Source organism: Doryrhamphus excisus, chromosome 18 (genome assembly GCF_030265055.1).
Source record: "Doryrhamphus excisus isolate RoL2022-K1 chromosome 18, RoL_Dexc_1.0, whole genome shotgun sequence".
Lineage (NCBI taxonomy): Eukaryota > Metazoa > Chordata > Actinopteri > Syngnathiformes > Syngnathidae > Doryrhamphus > Doryrhamphus excisus.
In genome coordinates, this window is record NC_080483.1 from 12,849,101 (window position 1) to 12,874,902 (window position 25,802).

The window sequence follows — 25,802 nt, forward strand, 5'->3', positions numbered from 1 at the left end:
TTTAATTTTAATTTACCTTTTTTGCAGTACAGTTCTATTTGTAAGAACCTGTTATTAAAGACAAAATTACACAAACTGACATCAGTTAGACATAACATCATAAAACACAGAGAGATAGATAACATATATTGTAATTGTTTTTGTAGTGTATGCTTATAAAGCTTTTTTTGCTACTGAATCTGTAATGTATTGTATCAAACAGCAACAATACAAATTCCAATTACCTTGTAATGCTCCATAGCGGCTCAATACGCTGGACAGTGGGGTCTTCTATGTACTCAAAGGACAGACTACCTGGAGCCCTTGCCCGGTCCACCCTCAGACTGACTTGCACTTGTCCCGCTCCAGTCACAGACGGAGCCGAGAAGCAAACAATCTCTGAAGTGGTCCTCCTATGGGAGTCACAGGAATGAAGGATTTAATTCCGTGTTTGATTGCAAAACCTTGGCTTCACTTGGATATGATGAGCGTAGCATGTGTGGGCAGAGGCGTCATTATAGCCTGTCCCATCTCGGCCATATTACTGACACATTAGGGATGGAACGCTGTAATTAGAGGGCGTTCGAGCTAATGGCTCATTGCCTCGACGCTCCTGGCTCGGACCATGTCACGTTTTTAGCTTGAAATGGATTCACACAGAAAAGTACCCACGATTGTGGGTTTTACTGCAAACAGAATGGAAGTAACACAGTATGTTTATCATGCCTTTTAACTCACCTGTACAGCTCGCAGGTTTGATTCCCAAAGTATACATTCACGGAGCTACCCGCCCCCAGGTTGTCTCCGACAATGGTGACCTTAGTGCCTCCAGATTCGGGCCCTCGGCCTGGGGTCAGCGCCAGCATGGATGGGGTCTGTTGAGAATCAATAATCAGAGATTGCACTGGAATATGATTTTTCTGTTTTTTTTGGAATAGTTTGGTAAACAGATTTACAAAAGTCATGCACAAAATAAGACTAAAACGGCGTCCAGACAGCGGGAGCAATTAAATAACAATTGTGCACACAGACTAATAAACATAATCTTTCAGAGAAAGCATTCCCTAATCAAGTATTATATTACTTTCTTCTCTACTTGAATTACTGAATGAATGGATTACATTAACATGTGTTCTCGTCTGCAGTCACACTGCACCAAATAACGAAAATCACATGCAGAAATTTCATATTTAGTGTCAGAATTACCACAAATGAGTAAAGCTGGGAGGATTGAGTACGAAGTTCTGGTCTACATTCACCGACACAAAGTTTTACAGGACCTGGTGTACTTCCTTTAGGGCCGGCCACCATCTCACACACGATCCTGGCACACAATAACATCATCAGATAGCACGTCATCATCCCCGTTGTAATATTTATGATGTAAAATTGTTATCACCATTGGAAAAAAAACCTAATAAGGGTTTATTCCATTCTCAATTGGACTGTGGCAATAGTGCTACTTGGTCGAAATGTCGACAAAACACACTCATCCCTCGGGGGTGCTGTCTCTGTGATTGAAGCTGCTTTCATAAAAGTAGTGGGTCAGCATGGAGGACCATCTTTCTTCCTAATGGAAAACATCTCCAGAACCCATGTGATAAACTACAACCCTCCTCCTTCCCTCCATGCGCTGCATGATCGCCACCCAACTATTACCTGCAGTTGTCATGACAACATAGGGGCTTCCATAATAAATCGCCGTTGTCTCTCAGGTCAATAAGATAAAACTCGAATGAATGAATGAGTCATTAAATAAGTGACCGTACACTGAAATGAATGTCTCTAAGAGCAGTGCCGTCATCTTTTACAGCGGTGAATCGCCACCGCCGCCGCCGCCCATCCATACACCACCGAGAGTTTTCTCATTTTCCTTCGGCGTTTTTTATTTTTACTGTATTTTTTTTTTTACAAGGTTATAAATGAGAAAGCCTTGCAGTGTGAGCCCAATCACATTACATGGCTGTGAGAGAAACACATGGCTAACAGATTGTCCCTCCAGTCAGCTACATGCCGTGCATTTCAATTACAGCCGCCAGCCTCCTAACAGCGACTGCACAACCGCACAAAGGCCGTCTCTTCCTTTTGCCTCCGGAGCCGCGGAAAACCCCTCCCTCTCTCCCGACCGGCTACATTCCAGCAAACGGATTTAGCAAAATAATTGCATTGGATTTATTTACACACAACGCGTCTCTCTTACTGTTCAGCAGTGATGTAGCCCTCCTCTCGAGGGATGCATTGCACCCCCGCCACTTTCACGTTGCCCTCCAGCTCGGAGAAGGACAGGCCCAGGTTCAGGCCCTGGATGGTGACCAGTGTACCGCCCTCTAGAGGCCCTGCAACTGGGCTCACCTACATAAAGAAGAAATGCATGAGGTCATAAGACTTAAGTTGACTTTTGAGATTCATTCATTCATTTTCTACCGCTTTTCCTCATGAGGGTTGCGGGGGGTGCTGGAGCCTATCCCAGATGTCTTTGGGCGAGAGGCGGGGTACACCCTGGACTGGTGGCCAGCCAATCACATATAGGGCACATATAGACAAACAACCATTCACACTCACATTCATACCTATGGACAATTTGGAGTCACCAATTTTCGGAATGTGGGAGGAAACCGGAGTACCCGGGAAAATCCACGCATGCACGTGGAGAACATGCAAACTCCACACAGAGATGGCCGAGCGTGGACCTTTTGAGATTATTTCAGCAGAAATACCTTTAAGACAATATTATAATCATATAGCTCAACTGGCAATGAAACTTATAACAAAAAACATTCAAAATGTACCCTGAAAAGTGGGCGTGGCTTAATGGAAATGGGTGTGGCAATTACCAGCATTAATTAAATGCAAACATTCTTACATCGATGGACAGTTTTGCCCAGTAATTGAAAAATGGGAGCTGCACGGTGATCGAGTGGTTAGCGCGCAGGCCTCGCAGCTAGGAGACTCAAGTTCAATTCCGCCCTCGGCCATCTCTGTGTGGAATTTGCATGTTGCATGCTTGTGTGAGTTTTCTACCGTGTGTGTAGAAAATGTCTGTTTACGACCAAGATGAGCTAGCAAAAAATAAACGTGTTTATCGAACCTGTACTTTCACATCAGGCATTGTAAAACGCTCCTTTTAAAAAAAGCGCTAAAACACAACACGGTGAAAATATACTTATCCAGTCCGAAACGCAAACACACAAAACCACATTAAAATGCTAAACCTTGCTAGCTTCCATTCACATTCTATTTGAGGAGTTCCACCAACAAAAAATTTCAAAATTCAAATCTCATTCATTGTCATTAAATTAAAAAAGCAGCAATATATTTAGGCCCGACCAGTCCAGGGTGTACCCCGCCTCTCGCCCGAAGACAGTTGGGATAGGCTCCAGCAACCCCTGCGACCCTTGTGAGGAAAAAAGCGGTAGAAAATGAATGAATGAATGAATGAATGAATATTTAGGCCCATTAAAGATCCTCTATATAAGAGGAGCACTCTGCCTGCTGTTTTTAAGGATCTACTACAAAACACAAGTCAATCATCCTGACAGGAGTTTTTTAAGGATGTACTGCAAAAAAAAAAAAAAAAAAACGCTAGTCAAAGATCATTTATATGACAAAAGTGCTAATGCTAATCACTTACAAGATTTGAACTAAAGTTGCAGGCTGATTGGATATCATTCATTGGCTGGATTCGTCCTACGGGCTGCCAGTTGAACATCCCATTTTCTTATTTGGCATACAGCCTACTTATTCGGTTATTTACATATAGGTTATTTACATTAGGTACTAATAATATTGTCCTAAATGGAGTTATAAAGTCATGTCAAAGATCCTCTATATGACAGAAGTGCACTGCAACCTTTTATGGACACAAGGTTCCAACCAGTTTCCATACGATCATGTGAGCACCTCTTAATATTTAATCCCCAGTATGCTAATGCTTACATTGATGACATGCTGATCTTTATCAAGCATGATGTTTACCTTGTGAACTGCCTTCTGTTACCGTGTTAGCATGTAAAATTCATCCAGTTCTCAATGGCAGATGGAGTATTTATATGATGACTACAGTTCTACTACCAGACGAAGACATCATATTCCACCCGTGCTAGACTCACTGTACTGGATACATCTTGTGGTATATGTAGTGGTAAGGAAGTACTGTAGTTTAACATGTTTAACAAAGTTACAGTATATTCCACAACATCTCTCAGCTCTGGGCGGTACCAAAGTGATGTAAATATTGTCAAATGAATGAATAAACAGACCTCAGTGATACGTGGGTTGGTACACTTGACGTTGGCAGCTGAGAGGTCAAGCCAGCGGCTGGCGTACGGAGAGATGGGGGGGCAGTGCTGCTTCATTGTGCATCTGCCCTCGTTGCTGCACCAGCCGCACTGGAACTTTTTCTCCGCTCGCAGACACATGCCGCAGCTGTCTCGCTGGGCACTGCATTTGTACAAGTGCACTGTGGGAGGACGTCGAAGATTAACAATAAGTAGAATTGTAAAATATTCTGCAGTACACCATAGTGGGGCTGAAGTTACTAAAATGTTACCAAAAATACACTGTATATAAAAATATACCAAATATTAATCAATTGAGCTGCCTACTACACTGTAAACCGGAATGTTCAAAGTACTTAAATAAATGAAGTTATGCATACTCAAAGTTCTTAAAAAAGTTAAAATGACTTAATTACTTACTTAATTACTTAAAAAAACAAAACAAAAAACTGTATTATAGAAAGCAGGAAGTGAACAAATGTCACTACAAACAGTTACTGATTGTAAAAGTACCAGATGGAGGGGTAGGATTTAATAAGCTTTGCTTCTTCCTACTCCTTTTGGACATGTGGAACTGTGAACTGATTATGTGATGCATTCAATTGTAATCTGATGCATGTTCAAATGAAATTAAACCATTACCATTATGTCAAGTTCATTTAACATGTTTTTCAATTTTGAGTACTTTTAACTAATATGTTTTGATTAAATTAAACTATAGCTATATTAAGTAAAATTGACTTAAAAACATAGTTTACATACAACTTAAGTCACTGTAACTCCGAATGCTCAAAATAATTAATTCGTATAGTTAACATTTTCTTAAAAGTTCTACTTATAAATGTTGATTATCTGTCTTTTCAGTTGATTTAACTTGTAATTTTTGATTAATATGAACTTTTTGGCAACTCCAAATTGTCCATAGGTATGAATGTGAGTGTGAATGGTTGTTTGTCTATATGTGCCCTGTGATTGGCTGGCCTCGAGTCCAGGGTGTACCCCGCCTCTTGACCGAAGCCAGCTGGGATAGGCTCCAGCAACCTTCGCGACCCTCGTGAGGATAAGCGGTAGAAAATGAATGAATGAATACATTTTTTGCAGATTTGTGTAAGCTACTTAACTAATTAACTCGTAGTTCTATTAAACATGAATAAATCAAACCAAGAATCAATTAAGAATAAATCTATTGCATCAGATACGTAAATTTGTAGTGTGTAGGTTACACATGCATACCTTCTTCCTATGGAAAGAGTTGAAATGAGAACAAAAATGCAAGAATGGAGAATGCATGGCAGAGAGAATGCGAAAAATGCAACATTAAAAAAGTATATCTAATATCAACTCCAAATATTTCAGCTCTGATATACTCAAATGTTTGAATTTATGAACTCGAAAAAAATGTGGCAAATGATTGCCTCACTTTTTTTAAGTTCTGCTAACTTATTGGAGAATACGGTGTATACTGTATGTCCATGAAGTATGCAGATAATTGGGTCAATGATGCAGCAGAATTATGACCTTGACCTTGACTATCCCCGCCTACTGATTGACTGATCAGCCATGATAGCCCGTGTGACCAAACGTGAAGCGCCATCCTTCACCCTTGTGACACATCAATGATGGTCTGCGTCTTGATAAGCTCTTATTGGTATTGTGAACTTTCCGTGCGAGCCCTTTGGGGGGGGGGGACCCATCCATCCCGTGTGAATTGAGCGCTTGGCACTCCTCGAGGCTACATAATGACGGGAGGGCAGAAGCACCTTTAATCTTCTCAGGATTGTCGATGATGAAATTGCCGTTCCACACAATGGCGAGCTCCACTGCCAGGTCGCTGATCCTCACACCCTCGTACGTGTACTGAAAAAGAGAAAATGGCCTTGAGTGGAGGGAGTCAAAGCATGGAATGAGAGAGAGAGAGAAAAAAAAAAGAAGCCGAGAGGATAAAAGGGCAGCGTAGAGACGAGGCTTTTAACCATCTGTCATTTCTGCCGCGGTTGTCCACAAACCCTGGCTCATCATCCACGTGTGAGGAAGATGACCTTTGAATGTATTGTCACAAGCGACGGGCCTTGCATTGTAATTGTGTGACAAAAGGGAAATATACCAGCATTCATCTCCGGCATATCGCTCTTGTTTGGTGGGGATGACACCTCCAGTTTACAAGGCAAGGTCACGGAAGTCATAGTTTATTTGCTTTCTATTTCCTCTCCATCCCTCCAGCAAGTCTCTTCATTTTCCTTTACTGTCCTTCCTCCCATGTCTTTCCCTCTTCCTATGTTATCTCCCACTCTCTATTTCTCTCGCTTTCTAAGTGAGCCTAACACTTCAATCGGACATTCGCTCATGTGTCCTAAGCAGCTCTTATCCACAGACGTCTGTCAAACAAGTGTTCCGGGCCGTACCGAGCTGTTCTGGCATTGGACGCTGGTGCTGTTGAAACGCAGCGCCGTAACACGTTGGCTGACGCCCTGCACGTTCACCACACACTCGTAGCCCCGCTGGCCCGACTGCGGCTGTGGGAGATTCCGGGCCTTCAGGGTGATGGGTCGCACCTCACCAGCTGGAATGAGAATTTCCCCGGAGTGGAGAAGCTGAGGGCAATCCTGTACCAAAAAAAAAAAACATTTTCACAATAGAACCTCTAAATCAGGGTTGGGCAAATTTTTTGACAGACTATATATATTTGATACATGCAAACTGTTTTAATTCTAACAGTCCACCTGGAATAATTAATCCGTCATATATTCTGTCCCTTTTTTTCAGGAGAACTTTAAATATCAGACCCCGTCAAATAACGGAATATTCATTCATTCATTCATTTTCTACTGCTTTTCCTCACGAGGGTCGCGGGGGATGCTGGAGCCTATCCCAGTTGTCATTGGGAAAGAGGCGGGGTACACCCTGGACTGGTTCGCCAGCCAATCACAGGGCACATATAGACAAACAACCATTCACACTCACATTCATACCTATGGACAATTTGGAGTCGCCAATTAACCTAGCATGTTTTTGGAATGTGGGAGGAAACCGGAGTACCCGGAGAAACCCCACGCATGCACGGGGAGAACATGAAAACTCCACACAGAGATGGCCGAGGGTGGAATTGAACCCTGGTCTCCCAGCTGTGAGGTCTGCACGCTAATCACTTGGCCGCCGAGTAATTACAATATGCAAGCATCCCCGACTACAACATGACTACTTGAAAGTCATGTGGCTAGCTTGTATGTTAAATTTAAATACTTTATAAGCAACTAGCGGGCCGGATTCAAACGCTTAGCGGGCCGCATGTGGCCCCCGGGCCGTAGTTTGCCCACCCCTGCTCTAAATGGTAACACTTCTACCCATATCTTGTCATTAACATGTCATTAACTCATTCACTTCATAAGTGCGGTTTGCTTTTTCTTTGGTTTTTCTGTGACGGCACCACAGAACAATAATAGTGATGGTGAGGAGGACAAAAAGTGATGCCAACAGTAAACAGGAAGTAATTGCCGCATCGCAACAGTACCGCAACATCTGTCCAGGCTGCTCAGTACAATATTGCTAATAAACAAAAAAAGTGATATACTTTTTGATATGATATAAAAAACTTATATACTGCAAAGTGAGCTATGTCTATTCTTACAATGAAAAAGTAGCCATTTTATGGTCTGTATGGTCAAAGGTTTGACCCTAGAAATGAAGTATTCAGTTTTAGTTATTTATTCTAAACCAGAGGTTCAACCTTTTCCATGCTGTCCATATACTATATCGCCTTAATATAACAATCTGCATGCATCACACATAGATGTTTTACATAACCATTACTCCTCAATCTGTTCCTGCATCTGTCTTGCTGTCTCTGTCATCATCTGCAGTTTTATAAATGTCAATATGCAGATCAGGGATTAAAGAAATATTTCACAAATCCAAATAATATGCATCCCACATGCTAGTTTTTACAGCCATACTTGCATCCAAATAGTATTTACTGAATTTCTTGTTGTGAAATGTATACTGTGTTATGACATCAGGCAGCTGTAGTGTAGTTTTATGAGCTCTTTGGTTGTGCATTTTAATGAAGCGAGTGTGCAGCATGTAGTACCTCTGAGGCGTTGACTCTGCCCTCCTGGAAGGAACAGCTGCTCGGGTCATGGGTGCACATGTTACGATATTTACACCAGTGACAACGGAACGTGCTGTTTACACAGGACAGACACCTGTAGGACAGAGACATTAGTGCTTGTTAATTGGTTGTTTTCTTCTATGAGAAGGGCTACACAATAACTACAGAAAGGGTTGACACACTTTAGTCTTGAATATAATTCCATTCAATCATTTTGCCAGAGGGTTCACTGTGACTGTCAGCAGACTCGGATTAATCCAATGTTTCTCAAATAGATTTAATTTAATTTAATTAACACCTCCTAACATGTTTTCCACATGACATTCAGTTGAAGCAATGCATTCATTGGGGCGCTGCAATGACATCAGCCTCCCCTCAGAACTGCATTATGGGTAGATGTTGAAATAGCTGTTCTTAAATTTAAACCGGTATTGGTACATGTAATGTATACTTCTTAGGTACCTTGGGAGTATTAAGTTACTGTGTGATGACTTTAATGCAAACAAACGCACACCATTGTTGTTTTTGAAAAAAGCATGTGACTCACTGTATTATATATACAGTATATAACCAAGTGGATGCTAATGTAAATGACTCATAGCAATAGCATAATGTCAAATAACTAGCATTACAATTACCACAAAAGCTTGTCATTATACTACACATTGTGCTCTGAGATTGTACATACACTATAGAGTTTTTTTTATACGTATGTACGCTACTTGTACATCAAGGTTTCATTCCCTCCAGAAGTACCTACTAAACATTACACGGTGACATTACGTGTTTGTCAGGCAACTTATTGTTCCACTTTGGAGTTTCCTGTGTAGTCCATTGTAGTGCTTTACTTTAGCCTTGACAGCACTGATATCACCGTAACCATGGAAATGAATTGGCTCATTGCAAAGGACTTACGATATTCAGCATTATCCGACTATACTGTGTGGTTTTAAGAAATATACAGGTGGGCTCAGCCTTGAGCTGTAATAAAATTATAAACTAATATAAATTAATTAATTTAAATTAATGTAAAATATTTTTAATTAATTTACATTAATTTAAAATATTTTTAATTAATTTAAATTAATTTAAAATATTTTTAATTAATTTAAATTAATTTAAAATATTTTAAATTAATTTAAATTAATTTAAACCAATTAAAATCAATAACATTAAAATGTAATTATAAAACCACAGTCAGCTTTCCAAAGCAATAAATGCCCCAAAATGTGGTCCAGTCTAAGTCCAATGTGTATCATAATTAGCTGCTGGAGGCCAGCGTGGACATGGACATACAGTATGCGTCTTTTTGTCAAGAATATGCATAGGAGAGTGTTTGGAGGTGAGGTATTAATAGGCCAGAACTGCCATGGAGCTGCAAAGTCAGGATAATTAATTGCGCAGGGTGATGTGATGCTGGAGGTGACTGTACAGGAAGAGGCGCCCGACCCAAGTCGGGAGCCGCACTGGTCTTGAAATATTCATCACAGCGGTTCACAGGGTCACCGTGGCGCTAATGAAGGCCGTATATGTATGATGAGCTTCCAACTGCTCCCTCTAATGACTTAATTGGGTATACTCATGTATTTATGTGGCAGTCAAAGGGCCGGTAGCATAGGTGGTGCTCGCTGCCACTACGGGCTAATTTAACTATGAATACTCCCATCAATCAATGCAACCTCGCTGGAGTAAAATCATTGTGCATGTCTGAATCTAGCTATTATATGCTGGTGGCTCAATGTCATTTACTGGATGGGGAAAGTTCAGTTAATTGTACATTTCAGGCTGTCGGATCAAATCAGAGAAAGTAAAATAGAAAATAACACCCAAGCTCTTGATGTTGTAATGTTGTACTGGTCAGAGTAGGGACAAATTGTATAAAGAAAACTGTCACGTGGGGTTCACACCAACATTTAAACACGTGTCAGGTCCCACGGGTGTGTATTAGAAGTGAAGACGAAAAGCTCCTTGCTGGAGATGACAGAGCTCCTTGCTGTATTTGAAGTGGTCCACTGTCCACTTCACAGTCCACTGTGAAGTGATAGGCGTATACACGGGGTGGGCTCATGCAGCTATGGATGGCAGCTCAGAGGAGGTTTTTCATGGGTGCCTATCAGAATATTTTAATGCTACCACTAACGACTAATCTTTGAACTAATTTGTCAAATAGATGACTAATCTAAATGAGTCATAATGAATAAAAATCAGTTTATTACATTGTGTTCATTTTTATTTCGAATTCACCTCAAGGTGCCTAACACAAAATGTCACTTGGAGCGTGAATAAAATGAATAAATTAGCCTACTTTTGTTAAAAACTCATTAAGTAATATATTTGGTTTGCACTATACAGTATAGTGTACCGTATAAAGCATAAGCATATGCATTTCCATAAGGATATGCCATATTAGTCAGTCTGGACTAGCCTAAATCAGGGGTATTCAACTAAAATACTAATACAGTGGTTCCTCAGTTTTCATTATTAATTTGACAAAACCGAAACATATGAAAACTGAGGCAATATTTACCATTGGAAATTCATTCATTCATTTTCTGTAAGCTTATCCACACAAGAATCATGAGTGTGCTGGAGCCTATCCCAGCTGTCTTCGGGCAAGAGGCGGGATACACCCTGGACTGGTTGCCAGCCAATCACAGGGCACATGTAGACAAACAACCGGGAGTACCCGGAGAAAACCCACGTAAGAACATGCAACTCCACACAGAGATGCCCGAGGGTGGAATCGAACTTCGGTTTCCAAACTGTATGGTGCTAACCACTCGTCCACCGTGCAGCCCCCATTGGAAATTATGTACAGTAAATCCAACAGTAAGTCAGAAATAGGGTGTTTTCTTTGCGCATTTGGTCATTTCACACAACTATGCAGCACTGAACAAATGGAGTAGTTTGTTACGTGCAATATTGGTTGAACACAAAGACAGTATACAGAAACCGAGGCAACACTTGGTTTGATTTATACAATGGAATACATTACATCATTCAAATCACTATTCCAAAAGGAGTAGGAACGGCGCTTATTTAAACCTCGCTCCCGTCAGTTCCACTTCCTGTATTCCATATGTATTTTTTTGACTGTATGTCCAGATACAGACAATTCATTTTGTCAAGTTAATTTACAAATCTTTCTCCATCCATCCATCCATCCATCATGCATGACTGATGTGTTTGTGTGTGACACAAACACATCAGTCATGCATGATACCACATACAGTCCGATTAGCCAGTGTTTCCTACCCAGTCAAGACATTGATCATATATGATCATATATTGGCATGGTACAATATGAACATCTGAAGAAAAAGTCCTCGTTTCATACGCCCTCCAGGTACCACAGTACAACAGCAACATCTCTCATTGTACAACAAACACAATTATCAAATGGTGCGCCTCAGGGAAAAGTTGTGTTTAAAAAAAAATGTGCAGTTTAGTGTAATGATGTTCTATTTAAGGATGTGATGGAAAAGTCAGTCATGGATGCTGAGGGCCTCGTCTGTGGCGTTGAACATGAACTCCTCATCATGGACCAATCTTAAGTTGATGACTGATTTCTTTTTTCTTTTTATAGCTTTGTTTGTTCTCATTTAAACCTGTTAGCCAGTAAGACAGCCAAGTTCAAATCCAAACAAACAGACTGTGACAAATGCATCATGTTGACTTAAATGGAAGCTGACAGATGAATTTAGCTCAAGAGTTTATCTAAGAGCTTCATCTTAAGAGTGAGCATCAGTACATCAGTGCCCTAAATTAAGTTGTCTATTCTCCATCCAGTGAGAAAATCAGAGAGGAGGACGTGGAGGAGAAGCATTTAAGGCGTCCGCCATACTCACATTTGATGTGTGCTGCAGTTGTAGAACTTCACCTCCGTGCTGGCGATCATTTGACCCGTCTCCTTTGAGTTCAGTTGCAGTTCCACGCCAGCCCAGTCTGATGGAAGGGAAGGAAGGAGTGAAGTAGACGTACATCAAACGTATGAAAAATAGCGTCAAAGAGAGGTGAGAAGGAGGCAGGATGAAAGGAGGGAACAAATGACAACACCGAGCGGAAAAAGGAGGTGTCCAAATGAGAAACAAAATGTTCATGCGTTTATCTCGCTACTTTAAAGAGCCACCTGGCGTCTGCCTTTTTCTGCAAGAGCACATTGCTGTTAGGTGAAAACTTCAGAGGATTACTGCACTCCGAGGAGACAAACTCTTTGCATATTAAACAAAAAAAAAATCGGATGTCTTTGTTAATGTCTTCAGTATTAATATCATGTTTGGGTATCAAGTCCCAACTTGGAAGTGTGGATTCAGCAAGACGTGCTCTTTTTTTAATTCGGCTTATCAGCGCCTGCTCACATACACAATCCCTGGTGAACTGCAGTTAGCATTTTTTCAGTGCATTAAAGTCTGTGCTTATTTGTAATTACTTGCCAGGCCTTAAGACGACATGATGTTTTTGTTGGATGATACGACTACTACTAGGGGCTGCACGGCGGTCGAGTGGTTAGACCTCACAGCTAGGAGACCAGCGTTCAAGTCCACCCTCGGCCATCTCTGTGTGGAGTTTGCATGCATGGGTTTTTTTCTCCGGGTACACCGGTTTCCTCCCACATTCCAAAACCATGCTAGGTTAATTGGCGACTCCAATTAATGTGAGTGTGAATGGTTGTTTGTCTATATGTGCCCTGTGATTGGCTGGCGACCAGTCCAGGGTGTACCCCGCCTCTCGCCCGAAGACAGCTGGGATAGGCTCCAGCACCCCCGTGACCCTCGTAAGGAAAAAGCGGTAGAAAATGAATGAATAAATGAAAGGATACGACTACTACTAGTGGCTGCACAGTGGTCGAGTGGTTAGCACGCAGACCTCACAGCTAGGAGACTGGGATTCAATTCCACCCTGGACTTTGCATGTTCTCCCCGTGCATGTGTGGGTTTTCTCCGGGTACTCCGGTTTCCTCCCACATTCCAAAAACATGCTAGGTTAATTGGTGACTCCAAATTGTCCATAGGTATGAATGTGAGTGTGAATGGTTGTTTGTCTATATGTGCCCTGTGATTGGCTGGCGACCAGTCCAGGGTGTACCCCGCCTCTCGCCCGCAGACAGCTGGGATAGCTGTCTGCTATCTGCTATCTGGCGACCCTCGTGAGGAAAAACCGGTAGAAAATGAATGAATGAATGGATACAACGACTACTCAAAACAACTACCCTCATGTCCTCCTTCACTACATCCATAAACAACCTTCCTCTACGCTTCCTACCTGGCAGCTCTAAACGCATCATCTCTCCTCTAACATGTAATGTTCCTCTGATTTACTCGTTCCTGATCCTATCCATCCTGGTCACTCCCAGTGAGAACCCCAGCATCCTCATCTCTGCTACCTCCGGTTCTGCTTACTGTCTTCTTTAAAAGCCATGTAGCTTGTTGATGATGCTACAGCAGTAACATTATTATCCCCATTCTCTGTTGGATGTCACCTTTTATCCAAGTTAAATTACAATCCAAAGATTAAAATGTTAACACAAAACACATTCAAAGCATCACATCACATCCGATAATTACACTACTAGTTAAAAGTTTGAGCACACTTCAAACTTTCGATTGCTAGTGTTGCATAACTAAACTATATCAGTGAGAGTCCTAATTATGTTCTCATGAATTGGCACCGTACTATGGATTACTATTGGCTCACAATGTCCAAATTAGTTGCTAAGTCCCGCTCGTGTCCCTGCAAAGATGTTTTCTTTAATAGCGCCCATGTTTTTCAACCAATCTTGCTCAAATTTGTGGGTACCTTATTCTGTGGTGATTAGGCTTAATATCCTACAGTTAAAGTCGGTGTTTTGTTGAGCGCATTGAGCTGTGTGAGAAATTTCAAGTCAGCAAGACATATGGGGTCAAAATGTTGGGTTCTATTAACAGTACCGTCATGTGTGTATCAGAAAAATAACAGCAAATTTTTAAAGATGTGTGCAGTTGAAGAGTTTTACGATGGGGGTCTTCATTTTTTTCATATATTAGCACCAGTTGCACCACAAAAATTGCTTTCAATACTACAGTGATAATCATGAATACTGCCTATATTCCATTTTGTTTTACTTTGTATTACACTTCTGTTGTGTACGTTAACCATGCCTCTCATCGATTTCTTGGAAAGACCACTCATCATTGGAAATTACCAAATAATTTACAAAATTAAAAAAAAAAAAAAAACATTTACAAGCACCTTGTCCTTCTGGTATCAGAGGAACTTCCTTTCCGGCCGGAGACAGACACATGACCCTGTTCCCATTGACGTGGCCCTCCACTTTGGCCTGCTTCCCAAATGAACATGTGATCCCAGTAGAAAGATCCGGAACGTTGTTCACCTCCAGCAGAAGCTACCAGAAAAAAAAGATACACCTTGATTAGCTACAATAAATGTGTCTTGTAGTAGATTAGACAAGACTGAATGTGTATGATGAAAGTAATCTATAAGATTAGAGTCCAGGTTGTATAACTCTAACCTAAATAAATACTGCGGTTAATACAGTATATAAAGAGTACAACCTTCCTATAGATAGTGTAACATGGCTGTAAAATACTACTCATGGTGATTGCTCGTAAATTTTTTCACTGTGAGAGTGACGGCAAAGAAATGGGGGAAGGATGCAAAGCAAACTCACGGGGACGCTGTGTGCTGATACGGCAATGCTATCTGGGTGAGCAATGACCTTCACACAGCGGTCAATGTCGGTGGCGAAACGGTAGGCTTCATCCACCCTCGGGCAACGATCCCTCCTCGAGCACCTGTAGAGTAAAAAGAATTCCGAGATCAGGGCAAAAATGCGATGAAGAACTTGGAAATTACTGTCATTGGGTGGGTGTGCATGGAATTATGCCCCGCCCCACCTATTCGGATTATACCAATGTAAGGGAATTGTGCCACGCTTGGGTGTGTCAGTGCATTCACACTAACTACACATACACCAGACTTTAGGCATGAACTAGTACTAGTACCCAAGTACTCGTGTGAGTACACCCTTAATTAGAAGTACACCTTAATCTGCTTTAATCTAGGCCAGTGATTCTCAACTGGTGTGTTGCAACCGTTTTCAGTGGGTTGCGGGGTATTTTTTTATTTTTTTACATTTTTTTAAATTTTATTTGGGCAAATATATGAAACATTACAGTGCATTTCTTACACCAATCAAAATATAACTTTCCATTATTTACATTTGTATCTGATCACAAGCCCAAAAGGAGTAGACTGAAGCAAAATCTTATAAATATAATCATGTTCATGCCACAGTCTTGTTTTCCCCTGTTATTATTATCATTGTAATATTATTATTGTTATTATCATTATTATCATTATTGTTATAATCTTTATCATTATTACCATTATTATTGTTATTATTATCACCATTTACAAATTTCCCCACTGAGGGACGAATAAAGGCATATCTTAAGGCATATCTTAATTATTATAATCATCATTAATATGACCATTTTCATCATTACAGTTGTAAAAAAATTTTTTTTTTATTTTTTTAAATAATTTAATTTTACAGACTTCATTGCTTCTTGTAGAGTGCTGTATCATTCCATCTGTTGTTTTCTGAAATCCACAATATTTGTGCTTTTATTGTCAATTTAGTAGCCCACTTTTTCCCCCACAAGTGTAACATTTACATATCATTTCCTGGATTGCATGTGTCTAATCTTGTGCATTAAAAAAACAAAAACTTCCTCAGTAAGTTTTTCAAAATATCTTCTTGCCTGTAGCTATCTGTACATTTTTGTTTCTCTAAATTAAGAGTTTATATATAGAGATAGATTAAATAGATGAGAACTAGTGCAGTAGGAGGTAATCCCTGTGCTTATACATTGGTTCAATGTTTGATCCATTACGCCAGAATCATGAGCAACCCAGCGTAATATTTGTGATTATTAAATCTCTTAGTTTTTTATAGCAGATGTTTAGAGGAATGACGCTCCAATTAGGAAGTATCTAGACTTTGCTTCTGAAGATTCTTGTCCCCTAGATGAGATGAAAGTGTTTGAATTTGCTCTAATTCTCGCCATTTTGCTTCAGCGTGAGGAGGATTGCACCAACGGACTAAGTAGCGCAGCTGTGCAGCTTCATCTAATCTTCACAGCATGGTAATGCATTCCCATTTCTGACCTTTAGACAACTTGGAGTTTAGAGTTGTATTATTGGTCTTTTATTTATCCAAATAAAGTCTGAAATCTACTTATTCCATTTAGAGAACTGTTTTGCTGGGACTGGAAGAGAAAGAGCAACTTGGGCAACACATTGAACAATATCTATTGGATTGTACATGTTCATAAGAATCATTTTTATATCATATGTCATATTTTTTTAAATATCATATATCGTTATTTTTTTTAGTAGGGTCAATAATTTAAGCATTGATTCATTGAGGCTTTTCTCCGGGTACTCCGGTTTCCTCCCATATTCCAAAAACATGCTAGGTTAATTGGCGACTCCAAATTGTCCATAGGTATGAATGTGAGTGTGAATGGTTGTTTGTCTATATGTGCCCTGTGATTGGCTGGTCACCAGTCCAGGGTGTACCCAACCTCTCGACCAAAGACAGCTGGGATTTTTTAAATATTTAACAGGGCTCTACGTTAAAAACCAAAATGACTTGCCCATAGGGAATCCTTAAGGTGAGAACTACTTGCCCGAACTTGCCCCATGTAAAATGAAAAGACTGCCATAATGATATCATGCAATTTTTTGTGGCATCACATGAGAATCTCAAATAAATAAAATAATGAAATAAATAATACTTTACACATGGTAGTCGTAGTAAGCAGTGATATTTATAAGTTGTGCACCACAATGAAACATTATTGAATAGACACATTTGTGTACTAGTAAAGTGTTTTTAATCCAGAACAAAAGCTCAATGGTCAAACAATAATTTGTGAAGCAAAGGTGAGAAAAATCCACAGAGAAATGGAAGCGCTAGATTTTGTAGCTTGTGCAAAATCAGCACTTGGTATTGGATCTAATGGGTGGTGTTTCATTGTGACCACTTCAAATTGTCACAGCAATGTGATTCACTCACCTTTGCCATCATTTGATTTGCTGCCGCTAATAAAATACTTGTTTAGGAGGCACTGCTTCATCACTTTTTGCTGTTTCCTTCAGAATTAGACGATGTTGGCAGCGCCGCCATGACGGATGTTTTCGTAGTCAAACGATCGCTGATTGGTTGATCGCGAACAACGGGTGTGGGTAAAACGCGGACTGTGGATTACGGACCGCGGTCTAAATAAACGATTCTGATTGGTCCATTTCAAGATTTGCAAGGATTGCTTTGCAAATTACCACCGGAATTACTCAGTCCGTGTTTTACCAACACCCAACAAGAACCGCTTAAAAAAAAACTCTTGGCAGTATGGCATTCCAAAGTACACTTGCCCGACGGGAATATCACTGATTGGATTTACTTGCCCGAATTTTGTTTTAACTTGCCCCGGGCCATCGGTACATTGTTATTGTCGAGCCCTGTTTAATATTGTTTCACTTCTCATCCACATCCATGTGCAAATACTCTTATTTAATTTTCTGTATATAAAATGTACTGAAAACACTAGGGCCGATCACTATCAGCCGATACTTGCTTAAAAACGCCGACACCCTCTGCCTACACTAGACCACCGTGCCGCCCTATATTTTTACATTCATTTTTTTTATTAATGAATTAATGAATTCATTCATTTTCTACTGCTTATCCTCACGAGGGTCGCGGGGGTGCTGGAGCCTATCCCAACTGTCTTCAGGCGAGAGGCGGTGTACACCCTGGACTGGTGGCCAGCCAATCACAGGGCACATATAGACAAACAACCATTCACACTCACATTCATACCTATGGACAATTTGGAGTCGCTAATTAACCTAGCATGTTTTTGGAATGTGGGAGGAAACCGGAGTACCCGGAGAAAACCCAGGGAGAACATTCAAACTCCACACAGGGATGGCCGAGGGTGGAATTGAACTCGGGTCTCCTAGCTGTGAGTTCTGCGCGCTAACCATTCGCCCAAAATTTTTCATTAATAAATGTAATTTATTTCCGCACTATTCCATGTCGCCGCTTGTCATTGGGACACTGAATCTCAATTCTTGATTGTAGCAATTGTATGCTTTCAACTTCGTGGGAACACTTTAGCACAAGGCTCTTGTCTGTCTTCATTGCACAAAGCAAAGTAAGCTTATGATTTGCGACAAAAAGGGGAGCATTCATCCATTTTAATGCCTCCAGTTCTAGAAGAGAGGGTGTGAACCTGATGCTGAATCTTTTGAATGAGACATGACAGGAGTTGTGTATCTGCAGCTTCACATGTTAAGAGGGCCGGCCAGGCTGCAACACAAGCGTTGCAAATAAACAAAAGAACAAGAGTCTCAGCAATGGAGAGCTGAGCTCAATGTGTTGCGGCTTCATGTGGTCACGTTTTTTACCGCCTCATCAGCGACAGAAGCCACTTCAGAAGCTCTCAGGTGCTACTGACGGTACTCGTAGAGCCCAGACGAGTCTGCTGTAATTACAGGAAAATATGAGGGCACAATGGAAAGACGGTGATTGCTTGGTGTCGCCTCAGCTTCTTAAGAGGGACTGAGAGGGACCGTTCATCAGCTGAAGTACCACCGACTAAATAGACTCCTGTTTTAATCATCAAGTTTTGTCTAACTGGGGCCATTTGTTCCATTATCCTTGCCGAACCAGGCCCCTTGTCCCCTCGGCAGGTGTCCGTTCATTTAGGGACAGCTCAGGCTGCCATGTAAGTGCTCCACAAAAAAACGCATTTTTAAGCAAAACTTCTCTCCCTACATGTAGCTATGAATCAATGTGCTTAGAGTTTGGTACGTTCTTGTTAATTTCTTAAATGGGATGCAGTGTCTCAGGCTTGGACCTGTATAGGACCTGCAAGAGTGTGAGTCCAAGATCTTTTATGACTCTGGTTAGCGTGCAAACCTCACAGCTAGGAGACCCGAGTTCAATCCCACCCATCGTAGTTTGCATGTTCTCCCTGGGTTTTCTCCGGGTACTCCGGTTTCCTCCCACATTCCAAAAACATGCTAGGTTAATTGGCGACTCCCAATTGTCCATAGGTATGAATGTGAGTGTGAATGGTTGTTTGTCTATATGTGCCCTGTGATTGGCTGGCCACCAGTCCAGGGTGTACCCCGCCTCTCGCCTGAAGACAGCTGGGATAGGCTCCAGCAGCCCCACTACCCTTGTGAGGATAAGCGGTAGAAAATGAATGAATGAATCTTATGGTAATGGTTTAATTTCATTTGAACATGCATCAGATTACAATTGAATGCATCACATAATCAGTTCACAGTTCCACATGTCCAAAAGGAGTAGGAAGAAGCAAAGCTTATTAAATCCTACCCCTCCATCTGGGACTTTTACAATCAGTAACTGTTACATTTGTTCACTTCCTGCTTTCTTAATATAGTTTGTTTTTTATTGTTTTTCAATTTATTTTATAATTTTTATTTTTTTAATTTATTTTATATGTTTTTTAATTAAATAATTTTTTAATTTTTTTTTTTTTTTAATTTTAAAAAAATTGGCACGTACCAAAGTACAAGGTGATATTACCATCCAATGACATAATGGTTACCATAGTAAGTGTCAATATAGTGATATATATAGCACATCATGACTGGTTCAAGACTCTTCATCCTTGTATTTAGCAAACATCAACTGCTTGTATTGTTTCTTGAATTGCCTCATCGTTGTGTATTGTTTGAGTTCCTTATTCAATCCATTCCATAGTTTGATTCCACATAGTGAAATACTTTTTAACGTAGTCCTAGCATATAATGATGAGGCCTCGTTGGTTGAATAAGTTGATTATTCAAGGTGTGCAAGGCGTAAGGTGTAAACCTCCAGACTCTGTAAATAAGACGACTTCTTTTTTGCATTTTAGTCAGTAAAGTACTTTGCCGAATGAAAGCAAAGAAAGTGTCCATCTGTAAATGAGTCGTATAATGCAGTATAGTAATATGTAAGCCAGTATAATGCATAAGCGGCAATGCTGAACTGAACAGAGACATTCACTGAGAGACAAAGAGAGATGTTAAATAGAGGATTCCAATGACTTAAAGTTAAAAGTTCTGCAGAGTGACGGATCATGACTCACTTGAGGGAACGTCTGGCTAACAATTAAGTGATAAGTGGACAGCATTAATTCATATAATTAGACATGGCAGGAGGCATAGCTGGCACTCTGGGAAAAAAAATTGCAGCAAGTTAATTTAGATTAAAACAAAACATAATTTTTTCCCCCTCTAAGGTCAGCTGTGATTTGACAACTCTGAAAGCTGCAATTTAAGTGCACGCTGATCCTCATCAAGATAGCGCTCGCAGAAACGCAGACGTCACGATGAAACAGCTGTAAATCCCCGACTGAGGTCAGCTTCAAACACGGCGCCCTGCCTCACAAACACAGAGTTTTAATCTCCTCAATCCCCTCTGCTCCATATCGAGGTATTATGCAAGCTAACCTGGGGTCACATAATTAAGATGAGAGAGATAAGCTTGCTCTGTCGGATCCGAAAATGTTCCCGCGGGTATGCGGAGGTCCCCGCTGTGATGGCCGGGCTAATCCCTCCCCGCTACATCAACACGAGTTGTCCCGTCGCGGGGGAGACAACAAAATCTGCAGGGCGTGCTGCCTCTGTTGTCCTAAACAGCGCAATTGGAGACGGATCAGGTCGTATCCGAAAAACACTTCCTGTGTTTCTGCTTGCCACACCAGCTGTTGCTGGCATTGAACTCCGGGGAAGCATAAAAATAATTTACTCGCATTAAACCTCACAAATCACAAACTTCCTCTTGTGGTGTAATCCTTTAGATATGCTTTGTGTGTGTGGGGAGGGACTCACATGTTGTACAAGACACACCAGCCGCAGTGAGGGTCCCCGGAGCTTAGACACTCGGCACAGGTACCGTACTGCTCACAGGCCTCGACGGGGACCTGGGCCACCTATAATAGAAAGATGAAAGTCAAATGTTTGAACCTGAAAGTCTTTACTATGTAGCAAGCAATGAGGGTTCAGTGTTGCTATGACTATTTCTTTAAAATTGTCCTTCTTTTGTTGCCTTACTTAATTCGCAATGTCAGCTCTAACGTTGAAACAATCACATGACCAGGAAATGTTTTTGTTTTTTCTGTGTTCCACAAAAACAAGCATTCTCATTTGCACACTTAACTGACAAAACATCCATTTTCTATACCACGTATCCTCACGAGGGTTGCGGGTATGCTGGAGCCTATCCCAGCTGTCTTCGGTCAGGAGGCGGGTTGCACCCTCGACTGGTGGCCAGCCAATCACAGGGCACATATAGACAAACAACCATTCACACTCACATTCATACTTATGGATAATTTGGAGTCGCCAATTAACCTAGCATGTTTTTGGAATGTGGGAGGAAATCAAAGTACTCGGAGAAAATGTATTTTATTTTATTTTATTTTATTTTATTTTATTTTATTTTATTTTATTTTATTTTATTTTAGTTTAGTTTAGTTTAGTTTAGTTTAGTTTAGTTTAGTTTAGTTTAGTTTAGTTTAGTTTAGTTTAGTTTAGTTTTTAAAATATTTTAGAAAAATTTTGAAAATTAGTTGATCTACTGATCCCAATGACCTGATGTTTGTTCTATAACTTTTCATAACTTGGAAATAGGCTGCACGATGGTCGAGTGGTTAGCACGCAGGCCTCACAGCTAGGAGACCGGAGTTCAATTCCACCCTCTGCCATCTCTGTGTGGAGTTTGCATGTTCTCCCCATGCATGCGTGGGTTTTCTCCAGGTACTCCGGTTTCCTCCCACATTCCAAAAACATGCTAGGTTAATTGGCGACTCCAAATTGTCCATAGGTATGAATGTGAGTGTGAATGGTTGTTTGTCTATATGTGCCCTGTGATTGGCTGGCCACCAGTCCATTGTGTACCCTGCCTCTCGCTCATAGACAGCTGGGATAGGCTCCAGCACCCCCGCGACCCTCGTGAGGATAAGCTGTAGAAAATGAATGAATGAATGAACCTGAAAATATGTGGTTCTTCCCACTGTGGGGACAAATCCATCACATCATATGCCCCAAATACATAATACACACTGTAAAAATACATATGTATGAGACAAGCACGGTTAGTTCCGTGTTGAAATCAGAATAAATGTGATGTCACTCAATAGAGAGCATGCCTCTACCAAAGCTGAACAATAATAATTAAACATATAATAATAAAAACATGTCTTCCTGCTTGGTTTGTTTGGAAAATCGGCAGAATGGTCAATGTTTTTCCTGTCGATGGCGGTAATGAGTTGGTTACTTCCTCAATTGGACATGATGCAAGCAGACTGTAACATCTAAAAGTGAAAATGACTGGATACTTCATGATCCATGCCAGAATTCAATTTAATATTTAAAATTTTTAAAAAGTCAATACTAGTATGTAACGTAGTTCCAAATTTGGCCCTGCTAAGTTGTTATATGAACACATGATCAATGTTAGCTTTGCACCACACACCTCTGTGTGATGCTGTGCAAGAGCAAGTGCCCTGCATACAAAACTAGCTTGGAGTCGCTGTCTGCAACTGGTTATTTATTTTTTTTATTTTATACTTTGTTATTGCTCTCTGGCTGGATGTGTGATGCAAGCAATTTCCTGATGTAGCAATCACAAATGAGTGGATTAGAGTGTCTCCGGTGCACTAATAGCATAAGTGGGTGCTCTCTCAGGTCTGTGTTGGCAAAATGGATTAACTACCACACATACCCCCTCCCCCCCATACACACAAAATAACTTTCTGTGTTTTTTTTTTTTTTCTCAAAAGTTCACAACCCATTTGGTTCATTCCATTAGCAAAATGAGTTTGTCCTGTGGGAGGGGCTGAGGGCTTTAAATCCCAATCTGATGATCGGAATAAGTCATGAATTGTTTGGCTTTGGATTTTGTAAAAAACAAACAATTCCTCATCTATGTTTTGTACAAAACACATGTGCAGGTCTTTTTTTTAATTTAATTTTATTTTTTTTACGCATCGAAAAGGAATTTTAATGTATGCACACAGTTCTGTTGCACATGTGGCAATTGTAAATAGTTCATGGTGTTTTATTTGTTTAAATTTTTTTATTTTCATGTAAAACAACATTTTTTTGTATTGTTTATGTTGTGGCGAAATATAAATGCCTACATTTGTTTCAAAGTGAAAGTTCATTCATTCATTCATTTTCTACCGCTTATCCTTATGAGGGTCGCGGGGGTGCTGGACCCTATCCCAGCTGTCTTTGGGCGAGAGGCGGGGTACACCCTGGACTGGTGGCCAGCCAATCACAAGGCACATATAGACAAACAACCATTCACACTCCCATTCAAAGTGAAAGTTCATTCATTCATTTTCTACCGCTTATCCTCACGAGGGTCGCGGGCATGCTGGAGCCTATCCCAGCTGTCTTCGGGCGAGAGGCGGGGTACACCCTGGACTGGTGGCCAGCCATTCACAGGGCACATATAGACAAACAACCATTCACACTCACATTCAAAGTGAAAGTAATGCTTCAAATTTTTTTCTCCCTTTCTTTGTTGAGATACTTTGTTGATGTTCTACTTCTGATTACTAAATAATGGAAAAAGGTAGAAAAACAAACTATTTTTTTGATGACAGTCTTTTGGTATATGCCATGTTTGTATAGCCCGAGAACACATGAAAAATCAGATAAAGTCATGTCTGATACCGTACCGAGCATCACACAATCAGTGCGTGTCAACAGCAAAGTGTGCACATGTGCAGGTCTGATTAAAAGTTGATTTATTTTCCAAGGCACAGAAACAGCGGAATCCACGCCAGACAAGGCCAAGGTTTTATTTTCCACAAGATCCGGAAAGCAGCATGTGGATCAGTTGCAATCTCATTTTTTGTCAAGTTGATTTTTATGGTGTGCCGGGTGTTTTGCTTCACAATAACCTTTTTTCATTTCCTTTCTGGACGCGCTGGTGACAATTGAGACTGACACAAAAAACCTGAGGCTGAGGCAACACATAAAAATGAGTGCCTGCATGCTCTGCAGTCTGAGTGCAGGTCTAAAATATCAGCTTCAGAAAAAAAAATAATGTGTTTTTCTTTGATTCAGAAAGTGGATTTTATATTTCACTACCATTACCCAATGGCGGCTGTCACCTTCCAAAGCCAATCCACGTTAAAAATCCCGACTTCTCCAGTGTCTCATTGCCAAGGTCGTGTCAAGTCAAGAACAAGAATCCCTTGCTCAGGGTTAGGAAAGCATTGTGGCTTGGGTTTAAGTTACTATGCATGCTGCTATTGGTTGCCATGACTACAGTACAATAAAAAGCAGCCTTGACTCGCCGTTGCAAATGTGAATCTTGCAGCATGCAGACTGGCAAACATGCGCCTGTAGCAATGTCTTATGTTATGTTGATGGAAGCTGACTTCCTGCTCTGCTCTTAATTCGGTAGTTTAGTACGGCATTTGGGGGTTATAGGACTTTATAGAAGAGGAATGTAGACATTTTTTTGTGGAGGACAAATCAAGAAATGTTCTGAAATGAAAACCAGATTCTCATTGTCCATGTACATATAGAATAGATTAGGCTTTTATTGCGGTTGCATTGCCAAATAGTGGGTGTGCTGTTTATGAACTAGACAGTTAAAATGACATTGGTTTTGGTCATGCAGTGGAAGGTCGTGTTGACAAAGCCCTTCCCGCAGATTTTTCCTCAGATACCGTGCCCGCGCCGCCTCGGCCTTGTTCATGTCGCCTCCCGGTGAAATACAAGCAAAGATAAGCTACATGCATTTCACAAATAAACAATACGAAAAATAAAACAAATACTGCAATATGCAATATCAGTGACAGAAAAAGTGCCAAAACTCTGTGTGATTCCGAGTGATTCTTCCTGAGATGTGATGATATACAGTATTCCTGACTACCTCCACGCATAACTAGCATTAGTATCGCTCCTGCAACAGTATCTGTCACTCTTTTGTAGTTAGTCCGACTACTTAGGTGCTGGAGCCTATCCCAGCTGTCTTCAGACGAGAGGCAAATTAAATATTTACAATCTGATGGTGCACGGTGGACTAGTGGTTAGCGCACAGACCTCACAGCTAGGAAACCCGAATTCAATCCCACCCTCAGCCATCTCTGTGTGGAGTTTACATGTTCTCCTCGTGCATGCGTGGGTTTTCTCCGGGTACTCCGGTTTCCTCCCACATTCCAAAAACATGCTAGGTAAATTGGTGACTCCAAATTGTCCATAGGAGGCTGCACGGTGGTCGAGTGGTTAGCGCACAGACCTCACAGCTAGGAGACCCGAGTTCAATCCCACCCTCGGCCATCTCTTGTGTGGAGTCTCCCTGTGGGTTTTCTCCGGGTACTCCGGTTTCCTCC

At 40.9% G+C, this 25,802-nt stretch overlaps 1 protein-coding gene and 1 long non-coding RNA gene across 2 annotated transcripts in view; one reads left to right on the top strand and one right to left on the bottom strand.

The window, feature by feature from the left end:
* The window catches only part of LOC131105948 (uncharacterized), a 100,143-nt gene that overhangs the window by 47,753 nt on the left and 26,588 nt on the right, over positions 1-25,802 (top strand). The gene's annotated exons all lie outside the window — the stretch shown is intronic.
* The window catches only part of LOC131105943 (plexin-A2-like), a 93,570-nt gene that overhangs the window by 23,744 nt on the left and 44,024 nt on the right, over positions 1-25,802 (bottom strand). Inside the window, exons 5-16 of the mRNA XM_058054500.1 lie at positions 21,277-21,377; positions 15,029-15,152; positions 14,590-14,743; positions 12,210-12,306; positions 8,341-8,455; positions 6,659-6,859; positions 6,017-6,113; positions 4,239-4,438; positions 2,180-2,331; positions 1,186-1,303; positions 718-854; positions 225-392 (exon numbers count right to left, since the gene is read on the bottom strand). Coding sequence (XP_057910483.1) covers positions 225-392; positions 718-854; positions 1,186-1,303; positions 2,180-2,331; positions 4,239-4,438; positions 6,017-6,113; positions 6,659-6,859; positions 8,341-8,455; positions 12,210-12,306; positions 14,590-14,743; positions 15,029-15,152; positions 21,277-21,377 — 1,664 coding nt within the window. The remainder of the gene's footprint in view (positions 1-224; positions 393-717; positions 855-1,185; positions 1,304-2,179; positions 2,332-4,238; positions 4,439-6,016; positions 6,114-6,658; positions 6,860-8,340; positions 8,456-12,209; positions 12,307-14,589; positions 14,744-15,028; positions 15,153-21,276; positions 21,378-25,802) is intronic.